At 44.3% G+C, this 24,848-nt stretch overlaps 1 protein-coding gene across 6 annotated transcripts in view; it reads left to right on the top strand.

Moving 5' to 3' along the window:
• Wdfy4 (WD repeat and FYVE domain containing 4) overlaps positions 1-24,848 on the top strand; it is a 234,309-nt gene that overhangs the window by 128,899 nt on the left and 80,562 nt on the right. For all 6 annotated transcript variants that reach the window (NM_001146022.2, XM_011245119.3, XM_011245118.3 and 3 more), the window contains 3 exons: positions 17,634-17,711; positions 22,289-22,492; positions 23,752-23,803. In NM_001146022.2, the coding sequence (NP_001139494.1) occupies positions 17,634-17,711; positions 22,289-22,492; positions 23,752-23,803 (334 nt within the window). The remainder of the gene's footprint in view (positions 1-17,633; positions 17,712-22,288; positions 22,493-23,751; positions 23,804-24,848) is intronic.

Raw genomic sequence — 24,848 nt, 5'->3', positions numbered from 1 at the left:
GGAGGTTCAGAGGGTCTAGAGAGGGGTTGGTCTCGTTGAAATGTTCTCACCAGCAGGAAGAAAAGAAGATATTCCCACTGTGCCCACAAGACAGGAGATGTGTGGAGTACTAGAAGTCAAGGATAGTGGCTGAGACCAGAACATACTGACTTTGTGAGGAATTACTTGGTGGCGAGGAAAAAAATCACAAGAGAAAGCAATTAAATAGGTCTATCTGTTGAGGAACAAAACCATCCACTAAGATATGTTTGAAAACAATATATTTTGAAATTTTAGTGGTGTAGGCACCATTGCTAAGACCTAGAAAACGGAATTTTGGTTTTTGTAATTGTGGTGGGTAAAGTGGTCAAAGATTCACTCTGATACCAGATGGCAGGATCTCCTGGCATGGAGATAGTACATATGAGTACTATCATGAGTTCATCATCTTTTGAACAACACAAGGGCTTTTCATTTATGGGGATTTGAACCAAAGGGGCACAGAAATGGCCAGAGGTGGCCAGGCTGCCTTCTTGAACAAAGAAATGGGAGGCTTTTATTGATTTGAAGGTGAGACTAAAATTTGGTAATTATTCAGTGATCATTATTCAGGTTTTTGCTGCTGCTGCTGCTGCTGCTGCTGCTGTTGTTGTTGTTGTTGGTGTTGGTGGTGGTGGTGGTGGTGGTGGTGGTGGTGGTGGTGGTGGTGGTGGTGATGGTGGTGGTAGTGGTGTGTATTTGAGCATGTGCATACACATGTAAATATAGAATGCTGGCCTTAGGGGCTATGGGCTTCTTTATGGCTTCTATGCAGGGCATTAACCTCAGAACTTAGAGTCCTTCCTGTTAGTACTGTGACTGCCTTACGAGGGCACCTTGGCTTTATGGTTTATAAATCACAGGACTACATGGTTTTCAGTGCTTGTGTTGGGACTACAGGAACTGCTGAGTCCCTGACTCCCTTCTGTTGCCAGTGTAGTGATGTTCCATGAATGTCCTGGTCTAGATCTTGTGATAAGACTGAGCAACAGTAGGTGTCTGAGCTGAGAAATAACAAGGGTGAAGACATGCATCACAGATCCAGTGGCTAACAGACTAAGCTCACTCTGAGTTGAAATGGGTGACTCATTTCTGAGATGCACAGCATGCTGCAGGCTGTGGCTGGTGAAGCCCATCTCACAGTTTGGAGGCCACTTTTCTGGAGGAGATGGAGAGCATGCTAGCTCCCAAAAGCACAGTGCTTGAAAGCCAGAGCTAGTTGTGCAGTTGCCAATGGCTATTATCAAGGAGTTTATGTGTGCGGGTGCTATGCTTTTAAAGGCTGCCAGCTCAGGTCTGTTCACCCCAGCATCACCACCAATGTGCACAAGCTGTGGTGCTGTGACATTAGGATGACAACAAGGCCACCAGGAGATGGGGATTTGCTCTTCCATTATAGTTTTACAGACCAATGTCATACTCGGAAGTTACACATGTGTAACTGTAGTTTATCACAGTAGACATTTGTCAACAACAGCAGCAGCCCCACCATGGTGCCAGCACCCAGAATCCTGGAGACGATCAACAGCATGCTGAAGGAAGGCAGTGACTCCTCTCTCCCCTCCCCCCCATTTTAAGTGAATTTTATTTGTCACCGTTTATCATGAGCCAGTTACAAGAATCTGAAAAACAGACGTAAATGAACAAAAGCAAACACGGATACCTTTAATGATGTTTCTTCACTGAGTACATCATTTGTGAGGCATCTTTATCTTCATAATAGAAGGATAATTAACATCACTAATTATCTAATTAAGTTCATTAAGCATCCACCAACAGTGCACCGTGAAGTTGACATTATGTTCCACTGTCAACAAATGCTTTTGATTTCTTAGGAAGTAATTAAAATGTAAATTAGCATGCAATTATATGCACAGGGGAAGTTTTGAATCAGATATTCATTTCAAAACTGCTTAGAGCAACATCGTTTTTATTTTTTTTCTCCTTCTTCAATAAAAAGAATCGTTTTGCTATTAGCAGTGAGCATTAATGTTACTATTGCACTGTTCTGTGTTTGAATTACAGCAAGGACTGTACACCATGACACTCAGCTATTTGTTGCTGTGCGTTGTGGTCTTTTTTTCTTGTTTGGTCACTTTATTTAAAGTGTTTCCTTATGATTGTGCTCTTCATGTAAAAAATATTACAACGGATACTTTCTTGTAAAGATGTTCATAATTCATATTTTAAATTCTCTAACTAAGCTTGCTTTTAAAAGACATTTCAGAGCTAATATATATATATATATATATGGCGATTTATTTATCTTATGTGCCTGAGTGTGTCTACGTATCTAAGTTCAACATGAATGTGCAGGACACTATGGAAACTAGAAGATGTCAGATCCCTGGGAACTGTAGTTACAGGTGGTTGTTAGCTGCCTATTGTGTGCTGGACCCAAAGCCAGGTCCCTTGTGCAAGCAGCAAATGCTTTTAATGTCTGAACCATTTTTTGAACCTATTTTTGTGTATCCTTTCTATCAGTTATGTTTGGGAAGTTAACTGGTGTTTTGAGGAAAGCAGGAGAGATCTATTCTACCTACTCAGGAAAGAGAGATTGCATCCATCAAGCGTGTGGTCGTTGGTCCCACCGTTACATTCTGCTTTCTTTGTGTAGCCTGTGATTTCTAGTGCAATGTTAGAACTGTAAAATGTCCACGGTAGGACTAATAAAATCGGAACCTCCTTTAATTAAGATCCTTCTGAAACATTGGGGCGCCCCCCCAGACACCTACTGGAGGAACAGCTCCCCAAGAAAGAAGCCTCTTTATCCAAAACTCCAAAGCTTTCATTAGTGGGATAATTGAGATTAGATCCTGAATATCTATCTCCTAATATAGCAGAAGGTCCAGGGTACACGATGTTCTCTCTGTCATCTTTGTGCGTGAATTTCTGTGTCATTTGAGGATTCAGTTGAAGCCATCTGATTCATTGGTGTAGAGTCTCTCGTCCTCATATCAAACTACTTCAACTTCTTCTTGGATGATGTTGATTCTGGAGACGGATATACTGGATTCAGGCCTTTCAGTTTTAAACAGATTTCAGATGAAAGCAGAGAACATAGGCATCGAGACTACCTTGTTCTCATAATAAGTTCAAGGTCATGGCCTGAACCACTGACTGTTCATCACTGTGGGTATAGACAGATACCTGATTGTTGAAACAGAGTGGCTGGTTTTCTAGTGAAACAGAGTGGTGTCATTAAATGCATTGAATGAGGTGGCTGGCCAGGGTAAGCAAAGCCTCACTGTCAGGAGTTTGACCTTCATCCAGACTAAAGCTCACAGAAACGACATGGTAGCCTATCTGCAATGCACATCCCGACTTCACTCTGAGCTCTGCAGAAAGCTGTGAGCTATGCTGTGCTTACCATCTACTTAATGAAGGATGGCTTACTCTCATATATCCATTCAAAGTGGACTCCCCTTAGCTCATTCATTAAACAGACACTGATGAGCTAGCAAGATAAAGCCAATCTGATAATGCCAATCTGATGTGCAGCAAGCATCTACCTGATCTACCCAATATGATTTCCTACAGCGTGATTTTCCTCTTGATTTATTCTGAAAACTTCTCTTTGTATAGCCTGTCTCATTCACAACTTGAGGTGGCAAAATTTATGTACTAAATAGTCAGTGTTAATGTAGCTTGCCTAAGTGTGGTTGCCTGCAGTCCTTTTCATAAATGGTCATACTCACCCTTGTCTGGTCTGTCCTTTACTCAGACAATTGTCACAGTACTCTGCAAACTCACCTTTTTGACTATCCTTTCGATCATCAAGCCTTTCACAAATTGTTTGTGATGGGCAAGTGTGCAAAGCCATTCAAGAGAGCAGGACAGAGATAGTGCAGCTCCCATGAGTCAGCGGCTCCTTCTCTACCTGGGGTCGCCACTGCATATTGAAGGATGTGTCATTTCTAAATCATCCTTGTGCTTAGATTTTGTAAATTAAAAGCGTTTAGTCTTACAATTTAAAGGAAGCCTGCCTCAAAACCTTTTGAAAACTGAACGTGGGTCTTGAAAGGAGAGTCAGCCTCAGGGATCGCGCTGAGGTTCCGATGTCTGCACATGAAATTCCTGGTAACCTTAAAACCTGAAAACTGGACTTAGTTCTGGTCTAAGTGACCAGGAAATGCTTTCAATTAGGCATTATAAATTTTGGAATGAGGTGACATACATTTTTGTTGATTTTTCTAAATTCACATTTTAAAGACTTAAATGTATTCATCAAAGCAAAAAAAAAAAAAAGCTTTATTGTTCCCAAAGACAGAAGTGTCCCCAACTATATAAATGATAGAACGGCAGATGGTCGTGGAGTGGAGAATCAGGCTGGGGCCCTCCTGAGGCGTTGCTGCCATTCACAACCCGCTAGGCGCCCCGCTAGCAGCCCGGCCGCTGGGGCGCCTGTCGCGTGAGTTACAGCCGCGTTCTCGTCCTGGGACCCATCTATTATGAGAAACCATTTTGGTTAATTAAAAAAGTCTTTCAAAGTCTCAGAACGGGAAGTTCAGAAAATTTCTTCTCTTTGCCGTTGTTGATGGGGGTTGGTGCAAACTTGGCTCGTTGGCCTGACAAAGAAGAGAGGAGAGGTTGAACATAGAAGACAGTATGAGGAGAGTATAAGAAAGCCTTTAGATCTGGTCTTGAATGGGCTGAGCACAAGACTCAGGGGTCCTTGGCTACTAATCTACCAGCTAGTCCTACCCTAGCAGAGAATATTAAGACAGTGGCTGGGAGCTTTGAGTAAAAAGAACAATGCAAGTGAGAAAGCTTGTATTGGACCAATTTGGATTCGTAGACTTAGCATCAGGGACCCAGTCTATAGAGAAACAGACAGTGGAGAAAACAGAAAGAGACCTCTCTCTGAGTAGAGCCAGACAGAAAACCAAAGGAATGAATGATTAAGAAGCCATGTGTAGAATCAACCAGCCAGAGGAGAAATGCCTGCTCTCTCAGAGAGTTCTAGAAGGCTTCTCAGGGAAGTGATAATGGGGTGAAGGAAGAGCTAGTGGCAAGGTCTTAGGGTGAGAATGACCTTGAGGCTACAGCCGGGCTCCTCCAGCTGAGTGTAGACATCAGATGGAGGTGTGGACCAAAAGGAGGTGGAGAGGACCCAGTTGCTAAGCAACTTCCCAAGTTGTCCAGGGTCAGAGAGGGACATAATCCTCTGTGAGTCCTACTTCTGTGTCTTTATCTCCATCCATCTCTGACTGTCATAGCTCTTCTCCATTAGTCCCTCCTCCAGCACTTCACACACAGACTCTTGGTTCAGGCTGGGGTTTGGGATGCTAAGAACAAAAAGCATTGCCCCTGACTGTAACATAGGTAAGTAAAGTACTTGTGGCATGAGAGGTTTCTGTAAGGAAAGCAGAACCCTAAGCAGGGCTAGGAAGAACTCAACTTGAGACTTGAGGGAGAAAGAGGGTATAAAGGCAGATTGGTGGGGAAAGAGTGGCCCCTTCTGACACAAAGCGACAGTCAGTTATGACCATGGCCATCTGCCTACGGGCCGGTTGCCAGTTCGGAATGACTTGAGTGCCATATCTAGTTTTATGTATTTATTTATATTTTGACTCACTCTCCAAATTGTTTATGATACATTTAAATGAAGATGCATTCAATAAAGAAATGAGATTAAAAAACATAATAGAAGCAAGTGGTTTCTGAGGAGTTAGGATCATAAATACAAGGTCTATAAAGACATAAGTAAGTCAAAGCTTCGATCTAAGCCCAGCTTCCTGGGAACCACCCTGTGCTGGGAGATTGGAAATTTCACATACTAATGTCTCATCCAGTAACTGCTGCTACCCTGATACAGGGCCTAGGCTTGAGACCAAGGGAACAGGAGGAACACTGCAGGTGGCCCCTGCCTGGCAGCTTAGCCCTGCCTCAGCTTGCCTTCACTCCCCTACTGTGACTTTTTAAGGATCATACCCATTGGTTGTCCTGTCACATGCTAAAAAACCATCATCAGGTCGCACAATGTCTGGAACAGACTCGGATCTGCAGTCATGTTTTGATCCTGTTAGACCCTCCCCTTGAGGCAAGAACTCACTTTCTTCCCTTGGGCATTGTGGTCCTCTCTACTGGAGCCTCCTCCCTCCATTGGCCAATCCCCTTTCCTATGCTTAAAGAACAAAGCTACTTCTGACAGCCCACCAAACCTTGTCTAGACTGACCATGAGCCTGGCCTGCTACATCTTAGTCTTATTTACTCTTCTCAGGAGAGTTTCACATCCATATTGGGAAAATACTATGCCCTGCTCATCTCTAAGGCTCTGGAGTCAGCACAAAGCCCAGATAAAGGGTGGCCGTTGTTTATGCATTCTTTCCCCACAATGTCTGTGAGCATCCAGACAAAGGGAGAAAAAAACTGGTTGCTGACCAGGTGATTTGGAGATCTGGTATGGATCAACAATGGGCACCTACTAGCAAGCCCCGGTGTGGGTCTCAAGAGTAACTCAGGATAGCAGTTTTGATGAGTGTTCTATGGGTAGCTCCCCCCCACCCGTGTGTGTGTGTGTGTGTGTGTGTGTGTGTGTGTTTGAGTGTCTCTCAGAAAGCTCCATTTGGAGCCCTGGGTGGTAGCCGGAGCTGTCCTAAGAATACAGAGCAAAGGTCTACTCTGAGGTTGGAAGCAACAAACAAGCAGGCGTGGCTAACGGTCCTCAGTCAGCTTAGCGTGAGTTCTAGCGTGAGTTCTAGCTCCTCTTTTCTTTCTCTCTGTCCATGACACATCATCAGTGTTGTTCAGGTGCTTCAGTGTCAGGCGTTGCTTGGAGTGAAAGCACCGGCTCTAGACTGAATCTCCACAACCAAAGCAGCCAAAGTCCCCAACCTTAGACCTTTTGAGCACCAACATTGCTCCCTAAGTGGGAGACTTCACACCTGACCCCGTTTGACAAATTGCATCCCAAACAGGGGTACACTGAAAATACATCAACTCGCCCATGAGGCCATAGGGTTCATATGAAGCATAGATTGGCTTGTGATATATATGCATGAGTTATCCATAATATCTCTTCATGGATCTGCAAATCTTCCAGAGTGTGCCAAACTGTATCACTTTTGGCATTTGCATGAAGGATGCTGACACAGCACAGACCTTCGTAACACAATGCTGTATGTGGGGCAGCATCAACTATAAATACTTATTCCGTCACTGGTCTGGAAGCTGTAGCAGAAGGCTGATGTGCTTTCCCTGGGAGCTAGCTTCCTCCTCTGTTCACTTCGTGGTTCCCCTTCCCATTTGGTACTTTGAGGAACCAGGGATTCGGACACAGTACAGCCCCTTACAGTATCCTAAGCCTCAGACCTGTACCCTTGAGTTGCAAACTCCTTGACATAACTCAATGTCCCTTCTTGTAATTCCTAAATGTAATTCCTCTCTGAGGGGGAGTCTTGTGAGTGGGACTTCAGAGACACAGCAAGAATACACTGTTAGGGAAAGGCCAGCCTAGTGACATTTTCCAGCTGTCTTGAGCCACACAGAAGCCCTGACACCCTGAGGAAGAAGAAATGGTTGGCTTGTTTCCTCAAGACACCTTGCATCTTGCAATTTTAAAGTCTTTATTCCTGGCTACACTAGAGTGTTTTTTTTTCAAGTAGTCATTCTCCATGTACTCATGACGATTGAATTTAATAAAAACATCACAGTTCAAAAAAAGACAAATTAGAACCCACTGTTCATCTTAGAAATTAATATGTGAGTGAGTTTAACAAGAGATGAATTGCACTGTGGTGAGCCGGTCCCTCTTCACCCACTCTGGGCCCCAGTTGTTTGTCATTATTGCTGGAAATATGATTATTACTCCGGTATTGCTTGACATTTATTAAGAATCCAGGGGCTGAGCCTCCACAGCAGAGAAAAGTGCAATTATCTGGGCACTCAGAGTAAGAAAATCTCCTGGCCTAAGTCGTCCAGACCCTCAGTGATGCAGACTCCAGGCTGCTCTATCATTCTTGTGTTCTTCACAGCGGGCAGCTAGGATCTAAGAGCACAGACAGACATGACACAGGGTTTGTCAGCAAATGGGGGGAGTGTTACATTAAGTTTTTTTCTTTCTTATTAATTGCTTCTATTATTTACTCTTATCCTGTACAATTCAGGGTATGTCTGCTTTATTTGCTCTGCTGTGTAGCTCAAGACGATGTAAACTATAGGCACTGTTGAGGTATGGCCATGCCCTTTGTCCATGGTTTTGCTCTCTGTAGTTTCAGTTACCTGTGGTCTGAAAATATTTTTACTTTCACCACACAGCTATGGTCAGTGGTGTATGCGTGATGAAGACCTTCAGACCCCACTCTGTTGTGCCCAGGCTGTAAATTGCCACTTAATCTGACATCCCCATGCCTTACACACCTACTCCCCATCAGTTGCTGGGTAGCCATCTTGCTTACGTGATTTCTTTACTAAATTCAGCAGTGTCCGGCAATTGGCGATCACACAGAACACTGAGGCACACAAGGCTTGTGTTCAATATCTTTTATTTTTTTCTGTGAGCAGCCCCTCAGCCCCAGCCAATAGGGCTGCGTACTCACATTGCCAGTGAGACAGAGAAAATTGAAGTGGTCAACAATAAAAGAGAGACAAAATTCACATGGCCGAGATGCTGAAACCTGTGGTCTGTAACACATCTTCTACCTGTGAGGTGGTGAGGAGGGGACGTTCGTTCGTCTGTAGCCATCTGTCAAGGCCAAGGGTCTGACACTGGGACATGGCTACTGACTCAGCTCCAGACTTCACTTGTCTTCTCCATTTTACCATTAATCCAGGGTCACCAAGGAGCCACGCTGCATGGACTTGTCAGCCTCACCCCCTAGCCTCCTCTGCCCAGCAACAGTCAACACAGTCTTTGTTCTTGTTCTGATTTTGATGGTTTGAGGAGTACCAGCCAGCTATTTTTTAGAGTGTCTGCCAAATTTTATTTTCTTACTGTTCTTCTGGGGTCACTTTGGAAAGGAGAAGACAGAGGTCTGGAAAGGTGGTGTTAATGAGTATGTGATAGTCATGTGACATCATCACACGGTGTCAACCTTCATCACGCTGTGAGATTGTATCTGCCAGCCTTTTCTACTGCCATTGCTTATTTCTTCCTTCCCCGTTACCTGGAATTCAACCCACTAAGTCCACCCCACCCTTAAAATGCAGGAGTGAGTGCGCCCGACTGCCTGCGGAAGCAGGATGGCATCAGGCTTGTCATTGGAGATTCTCCTGCGAGGAAGGGTTATGTTTTTCTCCCCCATCTATGTATCCATTCCATCTTTTATTTATCTCAGTATGGACTCATCTATATTTATTGCAGAATTAGGGCTATGATCCATTAAGCCCATCAGGTGACGTGCCTTGTTTTCAAGTCATTCTAACATATTGCTCGTAACTGGCTTCATATTTGCTTTTACTCTAACCCTCCTGATCTCCTTTCCTGACCTCAAGTATGTTTTTGTTGTTGTTCTTTGGTTTGGGTGGGGCTTTGCTGGGGAGGTACTCAGTTTTTCTGAGACAATGGATATGGAGTCTACCACTGATCCGGACTGCCTATACTCACAAATGTTTGACCACAGTTGCCTCCTAAAGCATCCTACCATTTCTGTTGTGTATAGTCCTCGGAAAAATTCCAGTTAAGTTGCAGTGACAAGCACTCTCAGATCCATCTGACCCAAAATAGCAAGTTCATTCTCACTAACACTTACTCGTATCCTGCATGGACGTTACAAATTGGCCATGGATTCAGAGGGCCTTAGCTTTGGTTACTCTGGCTCCCAGCACAGCCGCTATCCAAAATGTTCTATTTTATGATCGAGTTAAAAAAGAGCTTAAGGACACATCCCCCTGTTCTCATGTAGCCCAGAGTCAGCAAGAACTCTGATATCACAGAAAAACAGGAGGGAGGATCTAGAACTCATGGCCAAAGAGCACTAATGTCTGTATGTATATGTATATATGTCTGTGGGTACATAGATACATATGTTTTCATTAGTATATTTGTATATAAATGTTTTGGCTATCTATATGATAATTTGTATGCATTTTCATTTCCTTTTCCATGCAGATATAATTGTCATTGTTTTCATTGTAATTGCCTATTGTTTTCTAGTTCCATCAAAAACTCACACCCTGGCAGGAGCCTGGTTCTCATGTCACTAGAGCTTTCTCTGATGCTAGAGCTGCAGTGAACTGTTGTGTAGAGCATCTGGTTAAAGTAGCAAACGGAAGCGCCCATCTTTACTGCGGAGACTTGTGACAACCCTTTGTGTGAACAGTCCACAATGGCTGCATAGTCTTCTGTGACAGGGCCAAAGCTTTCCTCCATGTGCACACATGTAAATTGTTTCATTGTCAGCTTCTATAAATAGGTTGGCCAAAAATAAAAAGAAAGGCCATCTAGGTGTGTGTGCAGACATCTGGTAACATCCTTGGGATAAATTATCAGCAATGAAATTCGTGGTCAGAACACTAAAGGACAACACAGTGCTGATCCACGGAAGCCAGGACTCAGACCAGAGTCTCTGCACTGGGGGTCTGAGCCTCCGCCCTCTGCTATTGGCCTTTCCCTTCTGGAGGACGCACAACTGTGATTACGGGACTAATGACCCTTCACGCACACAAGCCAAATGACTCCTATCAGCGGAGAGCGGGTGCTTCCCTTTTGGACAATAGTGTCACCAGCAACAGGCCAGCCCCAGGGATACCCCTGGCAAAGTGACAGCATCAAGCTGTGGCCAGTGACTTAAAAATGATGGGATGTAATCCAGTCCCCATCTCAGAATCAGGCTTCTATCCTGAAGGGCTTGCTTCCTCCCTAAGGTGACTGGGAGAAAGCAGGGCCCTGGGTACCTTCTCTTAAAGCCTCCAGCAGCCTTCGGAGGCCCTTTGTTCTGCTTCAGAGGCTCTTGAGTTCTTTAACAGACTGACAGTTGCTAAGCAAAGGCTATTCAGTTCCCATAAGTGACACAAAACTCTGCTGTGAATTTGTCCCTAATCAGTGTGCTCTGTCCACTGTTGTCCAGGCAGATGGGCCTCTGCCCTTGAATTGACTCAAATCTCCTGACAAATCCCTGCATCCTGTGGGTAACAGCTTTTCAGTTTGAGGTCAGAGGCACTTAAGGTTTGTTTAGCATTGGGGAGATGCCCTAGGAGGAGGTGAAAATGGGGGAGACGGTCGAGCATGCATCTTTCTTTTTCACTCCACTTACAGTCAATCATCCTCGCTTTGCCTCGGTGTCTGATTCAGCTAATAGGAGTAACAGCAGCACAGGCTTATGGGAAGGCTGACTAGTAGACGTGCTATTCACATACAGACCCCTTTATCAGCTGCCAAGTGCTCTGTGCCTGTCAGTAGAGAGGATATGGCAGCATTTGGATTCTCCATGCTTGTAGATGCGTCACTGCCGAGCTGCTGGTCAGTCCCCCTCCCATTTGCAGGTCTTCCCAGGACTCCCGCTGAGCCCTCAGGGAGAAAGCAGAGACTTCATACTTCTCTGTACTGGAGATGGGAACTCTGAGGGGTGAACCATGTCACTCTGCAGATGACACCAACCTCTAATCCACATAAGTGCCCAGCTGTACCTCTTCCCTTCAGTGTCCAAGCCTGAGGGGCTCTCTCTGTCATTGCTCATATCCTGTGCCACCAGGGACCTTCCTCTTGTCTTTGCTTTTTGACCTTGCTGTTCCTCTTTCCATGTCTCACCTCCGCCTAATATGCACTCAGCCCTTGGCACATGTTTTAGATTGATTACAGGGCCCTCCACTATTCACGGAAGCTCCCGTGTGTTACATCAAGTGGTGTAATAGATATTTGTGCCTAGCCTCTGAACTTCTATATGCCTCAAGTCATCTTTAGATTACTAATAACACCTGCTGCAATGCCAGTTCTGTGTGCCTGGTTGTTACACTGTACTATTTAAGGAGTGAAGGCAACAACAACAAAAAAAAAATCCCTAAATATTCAGAACAGGCAAATCATTCCAGACTTAACTACGTAGCACTGTGTATATAAGAATGTGGGTTTAAAGTTGTTCTTCTTCTCTTGGTTGACTCCTGGAATGCTCGAGTCTATCTTTACCCATTGGAGCCTGTGACCTTGCTCCCGGCTTCCTTTCTCTTCTCTAGCAGAGTGAAGCTTCTCAAATGTGTTGTTCCTATTGGCTATGTCCACGTTCTTCTGTTCCGTCACTAGTTGAGCTATGGCGGATCGAGTCTTTCTTGCGAATGCCTTACAGCCCGCTCTCTAAGTGTGGACTCACGTCTGTTTCCTGGCCTCACTTTTTCTTCTGTGCATTCATTGAGCTTGAAGCCTTCCTTATGCTTCCCTTACAACTGTCCAAGCCTTTGGTCTGAACCTTGCTAGGGCTCTTCAGGTTTCGGACTTTGTCCCATCAGTACCCACCTTGTTCTTCTGAGGCATGGCGTGTGGAGGCTTAACTAACCCCTGACTGCTAATAGTTCACAAATCCATACTGACCTGATCCACTTTCCTGCGCTTTCCTCTGGGAAGCCCCAGCTGTCTTTTTTGTTGTTGTTTTTTTTTCGAGACATGGCTTCTCTTTATAGCCCTGGCTGTCCTGGAACTCACTCTGTAGACCAGGCTGGCCTTGAACTCAGAAATCCGCCTGCCTCTGCCTCCCGAGTGCTGGGATTAAAGGCATGTGCCACCACGCCCGGCTTTTTTTTTAAAATCATACAATCAAGTTTGCTCCTTTTCTCTTGTTTTGAAATCTCCCCTATTATTTTCCAAGCTTATCAGATTTAATTCACTTGGGTAAGCAAACCAGAAACTTTAGAGTTGCTCCTGCCCTCTCCTACAGTCACCAGCTCCTACACACATTTCTTTACTGGCGGTCCTTGAACTTGATGCTTTCATCTCAGGTGGACTGTCCCCTGTATTGTCATGAGAGTGACCAGGAAACAGGAAATATCCCACATTCAGTCTTACCATCACCAAATCCATCCAAAATTGCTGCCAGGGTAGCCACAAGAAGCAGTAAATTTTAAAAAAAAATGCTAAAAATGAGGAAAAGGTGAATTGAACCAGACTTTTATGTAAGACCTCTGTGGTGACACTGAGGAGTAAGTGACATCCACAAAGCCTCATCTGGACTTTGATTCCGGAGGTTTCCCTCTTCTGTGTCACCATCACCTGAGGCTTTATCTTTCCCGTTACAAGCCAGGTTCACTTCTATACTGCATGTGGTTCACCTCTATACTGCAGAGCCTGGAGATTATAGAAGCTTAGTGGATGCTTGTGTGCTCAACAAGAGAGGTGAATCTAACTGGACACGAGTGAGTGTCTCTTCAGGAATACAGACAGCCTTGGCCACAGCTGCTACATACAGGGCATTGGCTGGTTTGTCTGTTTGTTTTAACGCTTTATTGATTCTTTGTGAATTTCACATAGTGCACCCCACTCCCACTCATTTCCCTGTCCCTTCATATCCACTTTCTGCCTTTGCAACCTCCCCCACAAAAGAAGATATAAAATAAACAAAACAAAACATCATAGAAAACAGCTTGTTGAGGAAGCCGTCATATGTCCCACAGTTAAAGACAAATGCCAGAAATTTCCATGAGTGTACCTTTGAAGAGAGTAGCTAAATCTTTTTCTTTCTCTCCCAAACTGATCATATTTACAATTCTGGTATTTTTATACCCATGATTTCTTTGAGTGACAGTTTACAACATACTTCTATTCCACAACACCATTTCAGCTTCATACCAGCTTAGCAGATAGACTAAGGAGATGCTAGCCACTTCATGTTACCACGAATGATGGGTTTGGTTCTAGAAAGATTAATTGATTTATTCATATGGTGTGGCTGCCAAAGGCCAGGAACCAAGATGTCTTAAGTCCCTGCTTTCTGCTGCCACACTCACATCCTACAATACCAGACCAATGCAAAGCCTTTTCTATCATCTTGCTGAAGCAGGTATGCCTGGGCCAGTTTCTCACCCCCCACCTCCTCAAGGAGTCAGACAAGGCCCTGCTCTTTCTGACAGGTGACAAAGTTGCTATTAGAAGGTATCTGCTATATCTCAAGGGTCCCTGAGAGAACCTCGTTACCTAATTCATATTGCCAAAGGCATTGCATTTGGAAGAATCGGGTTCTTGCCTTTAATGCAGCAGCTGTGAGCTGTTCAACACTTACTTCACTAGCATTGATCATAACCTTTGCTTCACTCACAAATGTCCACAAAGGATCTAACAGAAATTGAAGAAATTTTGCAAACAAAATTAAAAAGGAAAAAAGAAAGAAAGGAAGGAAGGAAGGAAGGAAGGAAGGAAGGAAGAAAGAAAGAAAGAAAGAAAGAAAGAAAGAAAGAAAGAAAGAAAGAAAGAAATCAGCCTACACTCATTACTCCAGAATTGGATTTTAAAAATTATATTGTTTCCCTAATTTGCCAACAAACAGTTTTCTGTTTTATTGGAACATAATAAACAAGGAAAATATCCAAATGGCAAGTATGTAAAGTAAGTATTTTAACAAAGAGAACATATAGTTGTCACCCAGATAAAAAGCCCGAGGCTAGCAGCATTCTGGCCCCTAGCCTCACTAGGTGTCCCCCATTCACGCCCCAACCTCTCAGCCCCAGATTCTGCATATATTGAATGCTACCTATTATTGTCCCACATTTTAAATTTTATGCAAAGAAAGTAGAAACATATATACTCTTTTGTAGGCATCTTTCTCTTCAATTATGCTTATAAGATTCTATGGCGTCCTTGCACACAGCAACAATTCATCTTCTCTGTGGTAAAGAGAATTCTCAAGACTTTTGGTCTCTGGAACACCTCACATCCTTAAAATTTATTGAAAAATCAACCCAAAATGTTTATTTACTTAGGTTATAAATATATTGGCATTTATTGTAAAGGAAACTAAACCAGAATTCAAAAAATAGTGCACTTACTAATTAATTTGCAATACTAATGAGAAATCTATTGTCTGCAAAAATGAAAGATGGCCTAATAAGTAATTATAATTTTTAAAACAAAAAGACTGAGAAAATTTGTTATTTTATATTTTAATATATATTTTAATATAATACCTTTAATTCAATGTCTAACTGTGTACTTGGGGAGGAAGTAACAATTTACTTTTTAGGAAATATCGGCATTTTCCTTTGATAGCGCACTAAGACACAATAAATAAATAAAGCAACGTTTTTAAAGCTCGCCTGAAATCTTAGTCAGTGAAATAGTTCTACTTTGTAACATGAAATTGTTTTTCTCTGTTCTTTGTTGCATAAAGAAGAGAGACTTTGATCCATATTTTGAGACACACATTATATAGCATGTGTGTCACATACATTAGAAAGACTGTTCTCCTGAGCTGTATCTCACAGTTGTTGAAACATTTCATTACTCAGTGTGCCAGTAAGATTTTGTCAACACAAATCTAGACATATCTGGGAGGACACCTCAGTTGCAAAAAAAAAAAAAAGAAAGAAAGAAAGAAAGAAAGAAAGAAAGAAAAGAAAACAAACAAAACCATCTCTAAGTGGAAAGGACGATGTAAAAGGCAGTGGAGATGGAGGACAAGAGAAAGCAAATCCCTTTCAGTGAACAGGAGCAAAGCACAAAGCCCAGCAGAGACCCGGGCAGCATGCAGAGGACCTGCAGGGGACTGCTGGACCCTTGCATCCATCTTCTGGCTTCTAGTGTAGTGTTTTATGGGATCCTGAGTGTGAATTGTGGGTCTTTGTTTCTTGTGCTCTCTCTTGGGCTTCTTTCCTTCTTTTTGTGTTGTCCAATTCCAATGTATTAGCTTTTACTTAATCTTATTTTATTTTATTATTATCCTTTAGCAGCCTGTTTGTTTTCTAATGAGAGAAAGAAAGGAGATAGATCAGGATGGGAGGGGAAGGAAGGGGAGAGAAGGAGGAGGAACTAGGAGGAGTAGATGGAGGGAAACTGGAAACCTTAATCAGGGTAGAAAAAAAGGAAAGAAAAAGGAAGGAAGGAAAGAAGGAAAGAAGGGAAGAAGGGAGAGAGGGAAGGAGGGAGGAACGAAGGAAAGGAGAGAAGAACGGAGAGAGGGAAGGAAGGAAGGAAGGAAGGAAGGAAGGAAGGAGAAAGGTCCAGGTTGGAGCCTTGATACAGAAAGGGGTTTTACAAGAGAACGCTTACAATGAAACAATGGGGTAAGTGTGCTACAGTGAGAAACATGCTGTTCAACACCGCTGGCTCTGGAATAAGTAAAATCCAGATTTACACTATTTTAGAAAATAAAAACCACCTCCATAGTATTGGTCTGTAAGTAAATCTGTAGTGCATTTTCTTGGTTAATGTTCAGTATGGAAGGGCCAAGCTCACTGTGGACATTGTCAACCCAGGGCAGGGGTTTCTGCGTGCTCAAGCTATGGGGAAGCAAGCCAGTAAACAGTGCTCTCCCGTGGTCTGTACTTCAGTTCTGCACCCAGGTGTCTGTCTTGAGTTCCTGCTCTGACTTCCCGCACTGATGGGGTGTGACCTGAGCGGTGTAAGGTGGAAAAAACCAACCAAACAAACAGACAAAAAAACCCTTTCCATCCAGGTTGATTTTGGTCATGGTATTTTATCACAGCAATAAAAGCCCTAGGGCACACAGTATAAAAAAGGCATGCTCAAGTCATCAGCTGCCTAATCAGAAAATCCCCTGGCTGTTGTGACATTCAGGGATGGATCCAGGTTTTCCAGCGTCCTGACCGGTCACCTCTTGGTTTTGGCCACATTCGGTAACAAATGCCTCCACTTGTTTCACTGGTGATGGCTTATCCCATTGGGTCATTTTCAAGAGAATATCTGCCAAATACTAAATAGTAGTAACTGTAGTTTTGTCCATTGGTCATTTGTTTTCTAATAAAAACAGTGTTTTTGTGTGTCAGAAGCCACTAGTTTGGTTCATGAGCAGGCTGACTCTATAACCACGACTTCTTGAAGCAGCCCTCCAAAATAAAGAAGGTTGCAGCAGCCCTTTCTTACCTTCTCAGCTTTTCACCGTCTCAGCTTCTCCATCTCAACCTGCTTCTCCTTACCAGCTGCCAGAGGAGGTTGCAAATGCAGAAAGCCGAGTGTGGTTCTTTTTACTGACCTGTTTCCCATGTTGGAACATCTTGGTGGACTTAGAAATTATAAACTCTCCAGCTGCACCCACCCCCTTGGAGCCATAAACCCCACTAAACTTATCTCTCTACAGGATACTTTCTACTTAGTGGTCCAACCTCCTGTTCTACTTAAAAATATGCAAATATCTCAAGGAAAGAAGCAAAAACATTAATATTAGGCAAACCTTGATGAGTTTTCTTTCTTTCCAAGACTGTGGCTCAAGTCTTCTCTCTCTTGGCGGCCTCTTTACTGTGGTAAAGCAGATTGATTAGCCGAGGCTACATTTTGGTGATTATTTTAAAGAGGAGGGCTGAGTCTCTCATGGTTGGAAAAGAAAGGGACACACAAGTGTGGATGTGAATGTGTCTTGTTAGTGGATCAGCACAGGCAAAATCACTAGTCGTGAGCCTGTGCCTGGTTTTGCCACCAGAGTCTTGACCATCGTTTCTTATGGCAACTGGTCAGACTGGAGGCATTTAGTCCAGTCTCCCAGGTATCACTAAGCTGTGGCTCCCTTTCTCTCTTCTCCAGGATTTTGTGTCCTGCATCGAGAATTACAGAAGGAAAGGACAGGAGCTGTATGCATCTATATACAAGGACTATGTGCAGGTAAGAAACGAAGCATACCTTCTTACCGCAGAGTGTGCTTGGAGCAACCTTGAGTTAAGAGAAAGAAGGCGAGAGAAAAAGAGGAGAGAAAATCAGAGGGCCTTTGTTTTACATTTTAGAGCACAAAAGTCGACAGCTACTCGCAGTGATGGGCTCACCCTTCTTGGCTCGTGCACTGGGCACAGCAGCCACTGCTGAGCAACAGAGGGGCTGGTCCCTGCTAGTGTTCACATCTGTGCTCACTCACCAGGCAGTCGGTGGACGCTGAGATCTCAAGGTGCCTCAAAGCCTGCTGGGAGCTGGAGGCATCATCACAAAACACCGAACTGGGCCTCCTATTTGGATGGCTTCACTATATGGGGAAGTTTCACATTATTAAATAAAACTCCAGTTTGTGGTATGGTATGGATTTAGCAAGGAAAGAAGAGATTTTAACAAAAGGCAGAGTCTAATTTGGACTACCAGATGTTTTGTCTGAGTAAGGGAATGTTTAATCTGAGATCTGAAGAGGAAGATATGGGGTGAAATATTTTTAGGAACGTGTTTTGGCCAGAGAGAAATGCATGTGGAGGTCCTGAGGGAGGAAAGAACTGGATACCATTGTTTAGCTAGAAGAAGTGGTGGAAGAGCCTGGGACACAGAGTGAAGATGAAGCTGGGGCCAAACCACAGGAGGTACCTGTCACATTGGATTTTGACTCTAAATGCAGAGGGCTGTCACCAATAAGGACACATGCAGGTGTGTTTTCTGCACAGTCAAGGCAGATCACGCCCAGGCCAGCCAGAGCACCGTTTGAACCCCAGGCTTCCCCATTCCGAGATATTTCCTAACCATGAAGATCGAAAGATCAAAGATGTCCTTAGCCTGTGACTGGGAGACAACAGATATTCCACCTATGCTTATGTGGTGGCTAAGAAGTTGGGTTTTAATTGATTTTTAAAATAGAACATTTTAAGTGAGCATGGCATGCAGTGTCCAAGCATATCAATCTTTTATTTGCAGAGGAACGTGTCTATGCCAAAGCCTACATCCTGTGCTGAAAATACAGCACTGATAATGCATCCACTCTGCCTTGAAGGCAAGGGTGAAGAAGCATCTACAGGACAGGGTGGCAAGGCTCAAACTGGAATGTTCCATTGTGAAAGTTCAATGGGGAAAAGAAATCCTTAGCGCACAGGTGTGCAGGTGTGCAGTGGAGGAGGGCTAAAGGCTGAGGAACAGAGCCCAGGCGCTGAGACCCGGAAGACCTCCTGGCCTAGGTAACAGGCTTGTTAGCCCAGGCATGCGCAGGGATTAGGGTTTCCTGAGCTATGTAGCCTACACTTAGCTACTCAGTTTATCAGCACAACTTAGTCGGACATCAGACCCTGCAGGTGTGAGAGACAGGCTTGAGGTGGGCCCTTGGAAGCTGTCACAGCAATCAGCCAGAATATCTAGTAAGACTTGGGCCAAGACTTTGCCATGAGCGCTTTCCTTACATACTGCAGACTACCTTACATAGCTGGAGGGCGTCTTCTGACATATTTGGGTACTATCTGTGGCTGTGGGACAGTCCCTCAAATATCAGTTCATCCTCCAAATTGACTTGCTCATTTTGTCTGAGTGAGCAATGCGGCTATTAAGTTCAGTTACCACTGAAAGGGAAAATGGATGAGTTTGGGTGTCCGTCTTTATTTTAGAGAAACCGTCATCACACCTGTGTTATTTTGAGGCAGAAGGTAACACTTTTTAATCAGGATCTCACCAAGAGCCTTATATTTTTGTTGCAAGAACCTGGGCCACTAATTTCTGTCTAGAAGAGAGAGCAGTGGTCTGGGCAGTCTAAGTTCCTGCTGACTCTGCAAATTCAAAAGTTCCTGTGGGTAGGGCCAGGAGTCAACAGAAGTGCCAGCCCAGAAGGGAGGCACCAGCCTCCTGCAATGCTAGTCTGGCTCAGTTTCATAAGTCGGTTTCACTTGACTTGGATTCAGAAAGTACTTGAAAAATGTGTGTGATTTACTGTTGGTTAGGGTTTTTATTATTATTAGAAAAATCAGCATTTTGGAAGATATTTCATGTTTCCAAGTCTTTAAATATTTAAAGTGTTTCAATATTTAGAGGGCTGCAGATGTAATCACTGTCTGCTGGAGATAATGGAGCGCTCACCCCATTTTCTGAGGGCCAGCCCACTTTCTCAGTGCACATCATGTCCATAAAGGCCAAGCTCAACTTCTAGTGTGTTTTTGCTATGTAGCCCTGCCTGGCCTGGAATTCCCTACGTAGACATCTCAGGCTACAGTAGGTTCACAGAGACCCACCTACATCTACTTTCCAAGTTCTGGGATGAGAGGTGTGAGCCCTGACTCTTGGGATAAGCTCAAAATGTGGCAGAAGTCAGTGTTCTGAAATCGGATGTTTTCTAAGGGTCAGCTTCTGCTACATCATCGGTTCTCAATCTGTGGGTTGCATCCCCTTTGGGGCCGCATCTCAGATCTCCCGAATATCAGATATTAACATCACAACTCACAACAGGAGCAAAATTACAGTTGTGAAATAGCAATGAAATAATTTTATGGTTGGGGATCACCACAACATGGGGAACTATATTAAAGAGTCACAGCATCAGGAATGTTGAAAACCACTGTGCTCCCAAGGAGATGACAGTGGAGACAGGGGCAGTGCTGCAGTGCTCCCAATAACAAGACTTCTCCAGCCTCCACTTGACCCAACACTTAGAGGTCCCCAGAGATGGAGGGAGCCCAGAGCATTCCTGGCTATTCCACACGGTGCCCTGGAGGTCACCCCAGCATTGTCTTATCCGATACATACTTCCCTGCCACATCTCTGTCAGCTGTAAAAGTTCTGCCGCCATTCCTCCCTCCTCTCCGAGGCGTTCACTTGTCCCTCCCTCTGCTCTGTCCAAGCCCAGTCTGTTGTCTTCTCTGCAGAAGTTGCTTCTGTTCCGTGCTTGGACCATGCTATTCCCATGCTGGAGTCTTGCTGTGGTGGACAGGCATGCCTGAGCCTGCCTGAGCTTCCTAAAACTCATTGCAAGGTGCTGCTCACCACCCCACTCCCAATACCCTTGCTCTTTGTGTGTGAGAGCTGTGCAGTCCTCTGGGCTCACCGGGGACTGATGGGCTGTTTCTGTTCTCTCCCAGACTCTGTCTCCTTAAGTCTTTACACAGCGTTTTCAGGAGCTAGGGTCAGGGCATCAACTCTGACTGGCTTATGCAACTGATAAAATGATAAGGCACTTCGGAGAAAGGCAGACTTCAAGCAGAGCTTGACCCATTAGACCAGCATCCATCCCCTCCCTCCTTGCTGACCCTTCCTTCCCTCTCCCTCTCCCCTTTCTTTTCCTCTCCCTCTCCTGTCTTTCACTCTTTATCCTCTCTCTCCCACCTTTATCTGTCTGTCTGTCTGTCTGTCTGTCTGTCCGTCTGTCTGTCTGTCCTTCTCTCGGTCATCAGTTTTCTCTCACAAACACACACTGTGAGTTTGAAGCTTGAAGGCACGTGGATAAAAGGGTGGGTCTGGGGTTAACTCCCTCTGTTCACCGGGTCTCATTCAGAAACAAGATCACTTTCTAGTTTGTCCAAAGTCACTCTCAGTGTCAGGCCACATATCTGCAGGGCAATCCCTGCCCAAGGAACAATGCCCTGTGGACTTCCTCTGCCTGGGCCTCAGAAAGCACCATGCCCAAAAAGTAGCCTAACACATGTGCATCTTTCTTGTCTGTTTATGTTGGTTTTTTGAGACATCTGATACTTTCATTACTATATTTACCTGGCCATTTTCTGAGAAATGAAAATTTAGGACAAATGACGTCAAATAATTGAAGAACTACAACAGTTCATTTGAAGTTAATCCTGCCATTCAAACTAAACTGTTTCTTTGATAGGCATGGTGTGAACGAAACCTTGGTATGGCCTTCAAAAACAGTGTAGGGTGTCCGTGTGCTTTATAAAAGGTTCAAGCTTCGTGGCAGCAGAAGATAGAGAAGTAAAAACCACACAAACAAATCGAGGATTTCATGAAAGTCAGATTACTTGCGAATACACTCAAGCTTTAATTTTTTTGACTATTCTAGAACCCGTACATATTCAAGAATCATATGACGTTAGGATGGGAAGGCTCGCATGCACCATGCAGGGCAAGCGTCTTATTTAATCACCGTGGATTCTAAAGCCCAAAGATGAGATTGACTCTCAAATCATCAGTCATCGCAGGACTGTGGGTCCCTACCCTGCCAGCAGACTGGGTCTCCTGGAGGGGCAAGAACTATTTCAGAAGGCAGGGGCTATGGAAACCCCATATCCTTAGGACTCAATATTGCCTGCCCAGTCCCACCAACAGTCTATGATAAGGAGGGCCAAAGGCTGCAGTTTTCTCTTTCTCCGCATTCCAGATCTCAATGATCTGGAACCTGAGAAATAACTTCCTTCTCCTTGCCCGGTCCTGGCTCCAGAGAGGATGCTATATAAGCCTAAGGGCTACCTGGAGGGCCATCTTTCTCCAATAACCACCATAGGAGCTATGGGGCAGGCCTGCAAGGGGCAGGCATCTAAGTGTGGTGTTGCTTTTCTGCTTTGCAGAGGAGGAAAAGTGGCAGCATCAAGGCAGCCACAGCCTGGGCCAGGATGCGGGAACAGCTCTTTGGGGAGCTGGGATTGTGGGGCCAAATGACAGAATCCACACGCTGCTCCCGGTGGGAACTGGATGGGAGGGAAGGACCGGCTCGCATGAGGAAACGCATCAGACACCTGTTAGCATGGGAGCCCCTGAACCTAGGATACAAGGTAGGTGCTGGGTATGGTGGGAAGTGTGCAGAGATGGCTGTGTGTTCTCCACCCCTCCCCTTACCAGGAAGACAGCATGCAGGAGAGTCCTCAGGAGAATCCACAAACTTGGTTCTTGAAGCGTTTTAACAAGGAAAAAAGTGAGGCACTAAACCCCAGGCCCCCAAAGCCTGAATGAATAGGTGGGTGAGTGGGTGGGGCAATGTGTGAGTGGGTCATACTTATCAAACCCTGACCCATCACCACAAGGCAACCCACAACATCCAGGAGGATTCCTGCCTGGCATTGGCCACTGCTTACTCACATGAGTCTTTTTGTCATTGAACATTTGGTGTCTGTATTGCTAGGAATTTGTTATTGCACAAAATCCTGTAATAAGTTTACAATGAATAAAACCTCCTAAACTCAGCAACTCTGCAAGCTCAAACCAGTGACCCGCTTAGTCCACATAACACCCAGGCTGTATTGACTTCCAAGAGGAGGGATCTGGCTAGCCCTGTGAGTTGGCTCCCCTGAACTTCTTACCACTAGGTCATCAGAAACATATTTTCTTCATTTTAAGGGGCAGAATTCATTTGAATCTATTTTATAGTGGATGAAGAAAAATAACTGGCAATAGTTTTTTTATGTCCTCATTGAATATTCTTAATTTAAAATTATTATCATATGACAGCCTCTGGGAACGTTGGGGTGCTGGGAATTTTCCTGTTATCCATTCCAAGATGTGGTGTTTATGCATACTAAGATCGCTAAAACTTAATGAGAAAGTTTAATTTATTCAGTAGTAGACACTTGTATTTTAACTGTCACCAATGACTAGGAGCCTGTAGTAATTTCCCTCAAATCATTTTGTAGGATTTGGGGGCAGGAGAAAGGTATTTTGTCCATTATGTGGGCAACAATGCCAAGGCTTGCCTCTGTAACTTGGCTACTGGTCCCCACGGCCAGCTGTCTAGCCCAGTTCCCCTTCAGACTGACCACATGTAGACATCCAACATCCTGTGTAATCCTACCCTGGCACCTCCTTTGATAATTACTGTAAATCCTACTTAAAGGAAGACTGCAGTTTCCGCTCTCACTGAGAAACAATAAGCACTTGCATTTTGACATGATCCTGTAGGGTTTCGCCTAGTCTTCCTCTTGTAGCCGAGTCTGGAGTAACTTGAGGGGATTATACATGTATCTGTGAATTTGTGGAAAGGAGTCAGGTATAAGCAATGCTTGGGATTTATTTTCTCTGTTCTTTCATCCTATTTCAGGAGAGCCAAGAAGGAAAGGGTGATGTTTCTCAGACAAATACTGGAAACCAAGGTATCAAGTTTATAAATTCATCTTTTTCTTTTCAGTAATTAAACATATTGCTGATTTCATTTAATACCTCACGAAAGATATCACTGTGTGTGTGTAGAGGGGAAGGGATGCTAGGAACAGGAGTTGCTGGCACATGAACCTTTTAGTTCTGTGCTTCGGAATGTATGGGGTTTATCCAGGGCCAGAGCTCTTTGTGTGGGAGAGTTTTAGTAAGCTTAGAATAGTAAGCATGGGTGCCTCATCAGTTTGGTATATTGGGTAGACTTTTAAAGTGCCCGAAATCAGTTCAAATACATGTTCTGTATATGATCAAAACATGTAGAAGGATAGTAATATCTCTTAGAATAAAAATGGATGGTATAGATATTTAATTCTTTCACATTGAACTCTTCTATTACAAAACACAAACTACATGACAGTCATCATATACATCAGACTTAAAGACGATGTGTAGAGTCAATTCTGACTTGCTGAAAATCTAGGACACACACCACACACACACACCTCACACACACACACACACACACACACACACACACACACACACACACACACACATGAGAGAGAGAGACACACACACAGCAAAGAGCTGGGCTTAATAGTGCAGAGACGCTGTCACTGGTTGAGAGTAGCCACTGGCCACCCCTAAGATCTAAGGACCTCACATCACAGGCTGCAGGTCTGAGTTCAAAAGATAGACACAAGTGAAAACAGAAAATTGAAATTCTCTCTCTCTCTCTCTCTCTCTCTCTCTCTCTCTCTCTCTCTCTCTGCTGCCTGAGTAGCAGGTTTGCTGATAGGGTTGCTGCCTGCCAGCTGGCAGTAACACAAGCCCAGACCTGAGAATCTCAGGTTCTGATATCAGATTGACTTTGGGGTTCCACTGTGGCCCGCTCATTAGCTTCTTTTCTCTATGCTCTACGCTCCTAGCTCCAACATCACAGCATCCTCACCTGCTCTACCTCTCAGAGGTAGGGGCTAAGTGATGGGAAGTGTGTGCTGTCTTTCCATAGATGTATCCTTGGGCAGCTTCATCCTCTAGCTG

The sequence above is a fragment of the Mus musculus genome, chromosome 14 (assembly GCF_000001635.26).
Source record: "Mus musculus strain C57BL/6J chromosome 14, GRCm38.p6 C57BL/6J".
Taxonomy (NCBI): domain Eukaryota; kingdom Metazoa; phylum Chordata; class Mammalia; order Rodentia; family Muridae; genus Mus; species Mus musculus.
The sequence above is the reverse complement of the archived record's forward strand: the minus strand, read 5'-3'. Positions and strand labels throughout refer to the sequence as shown.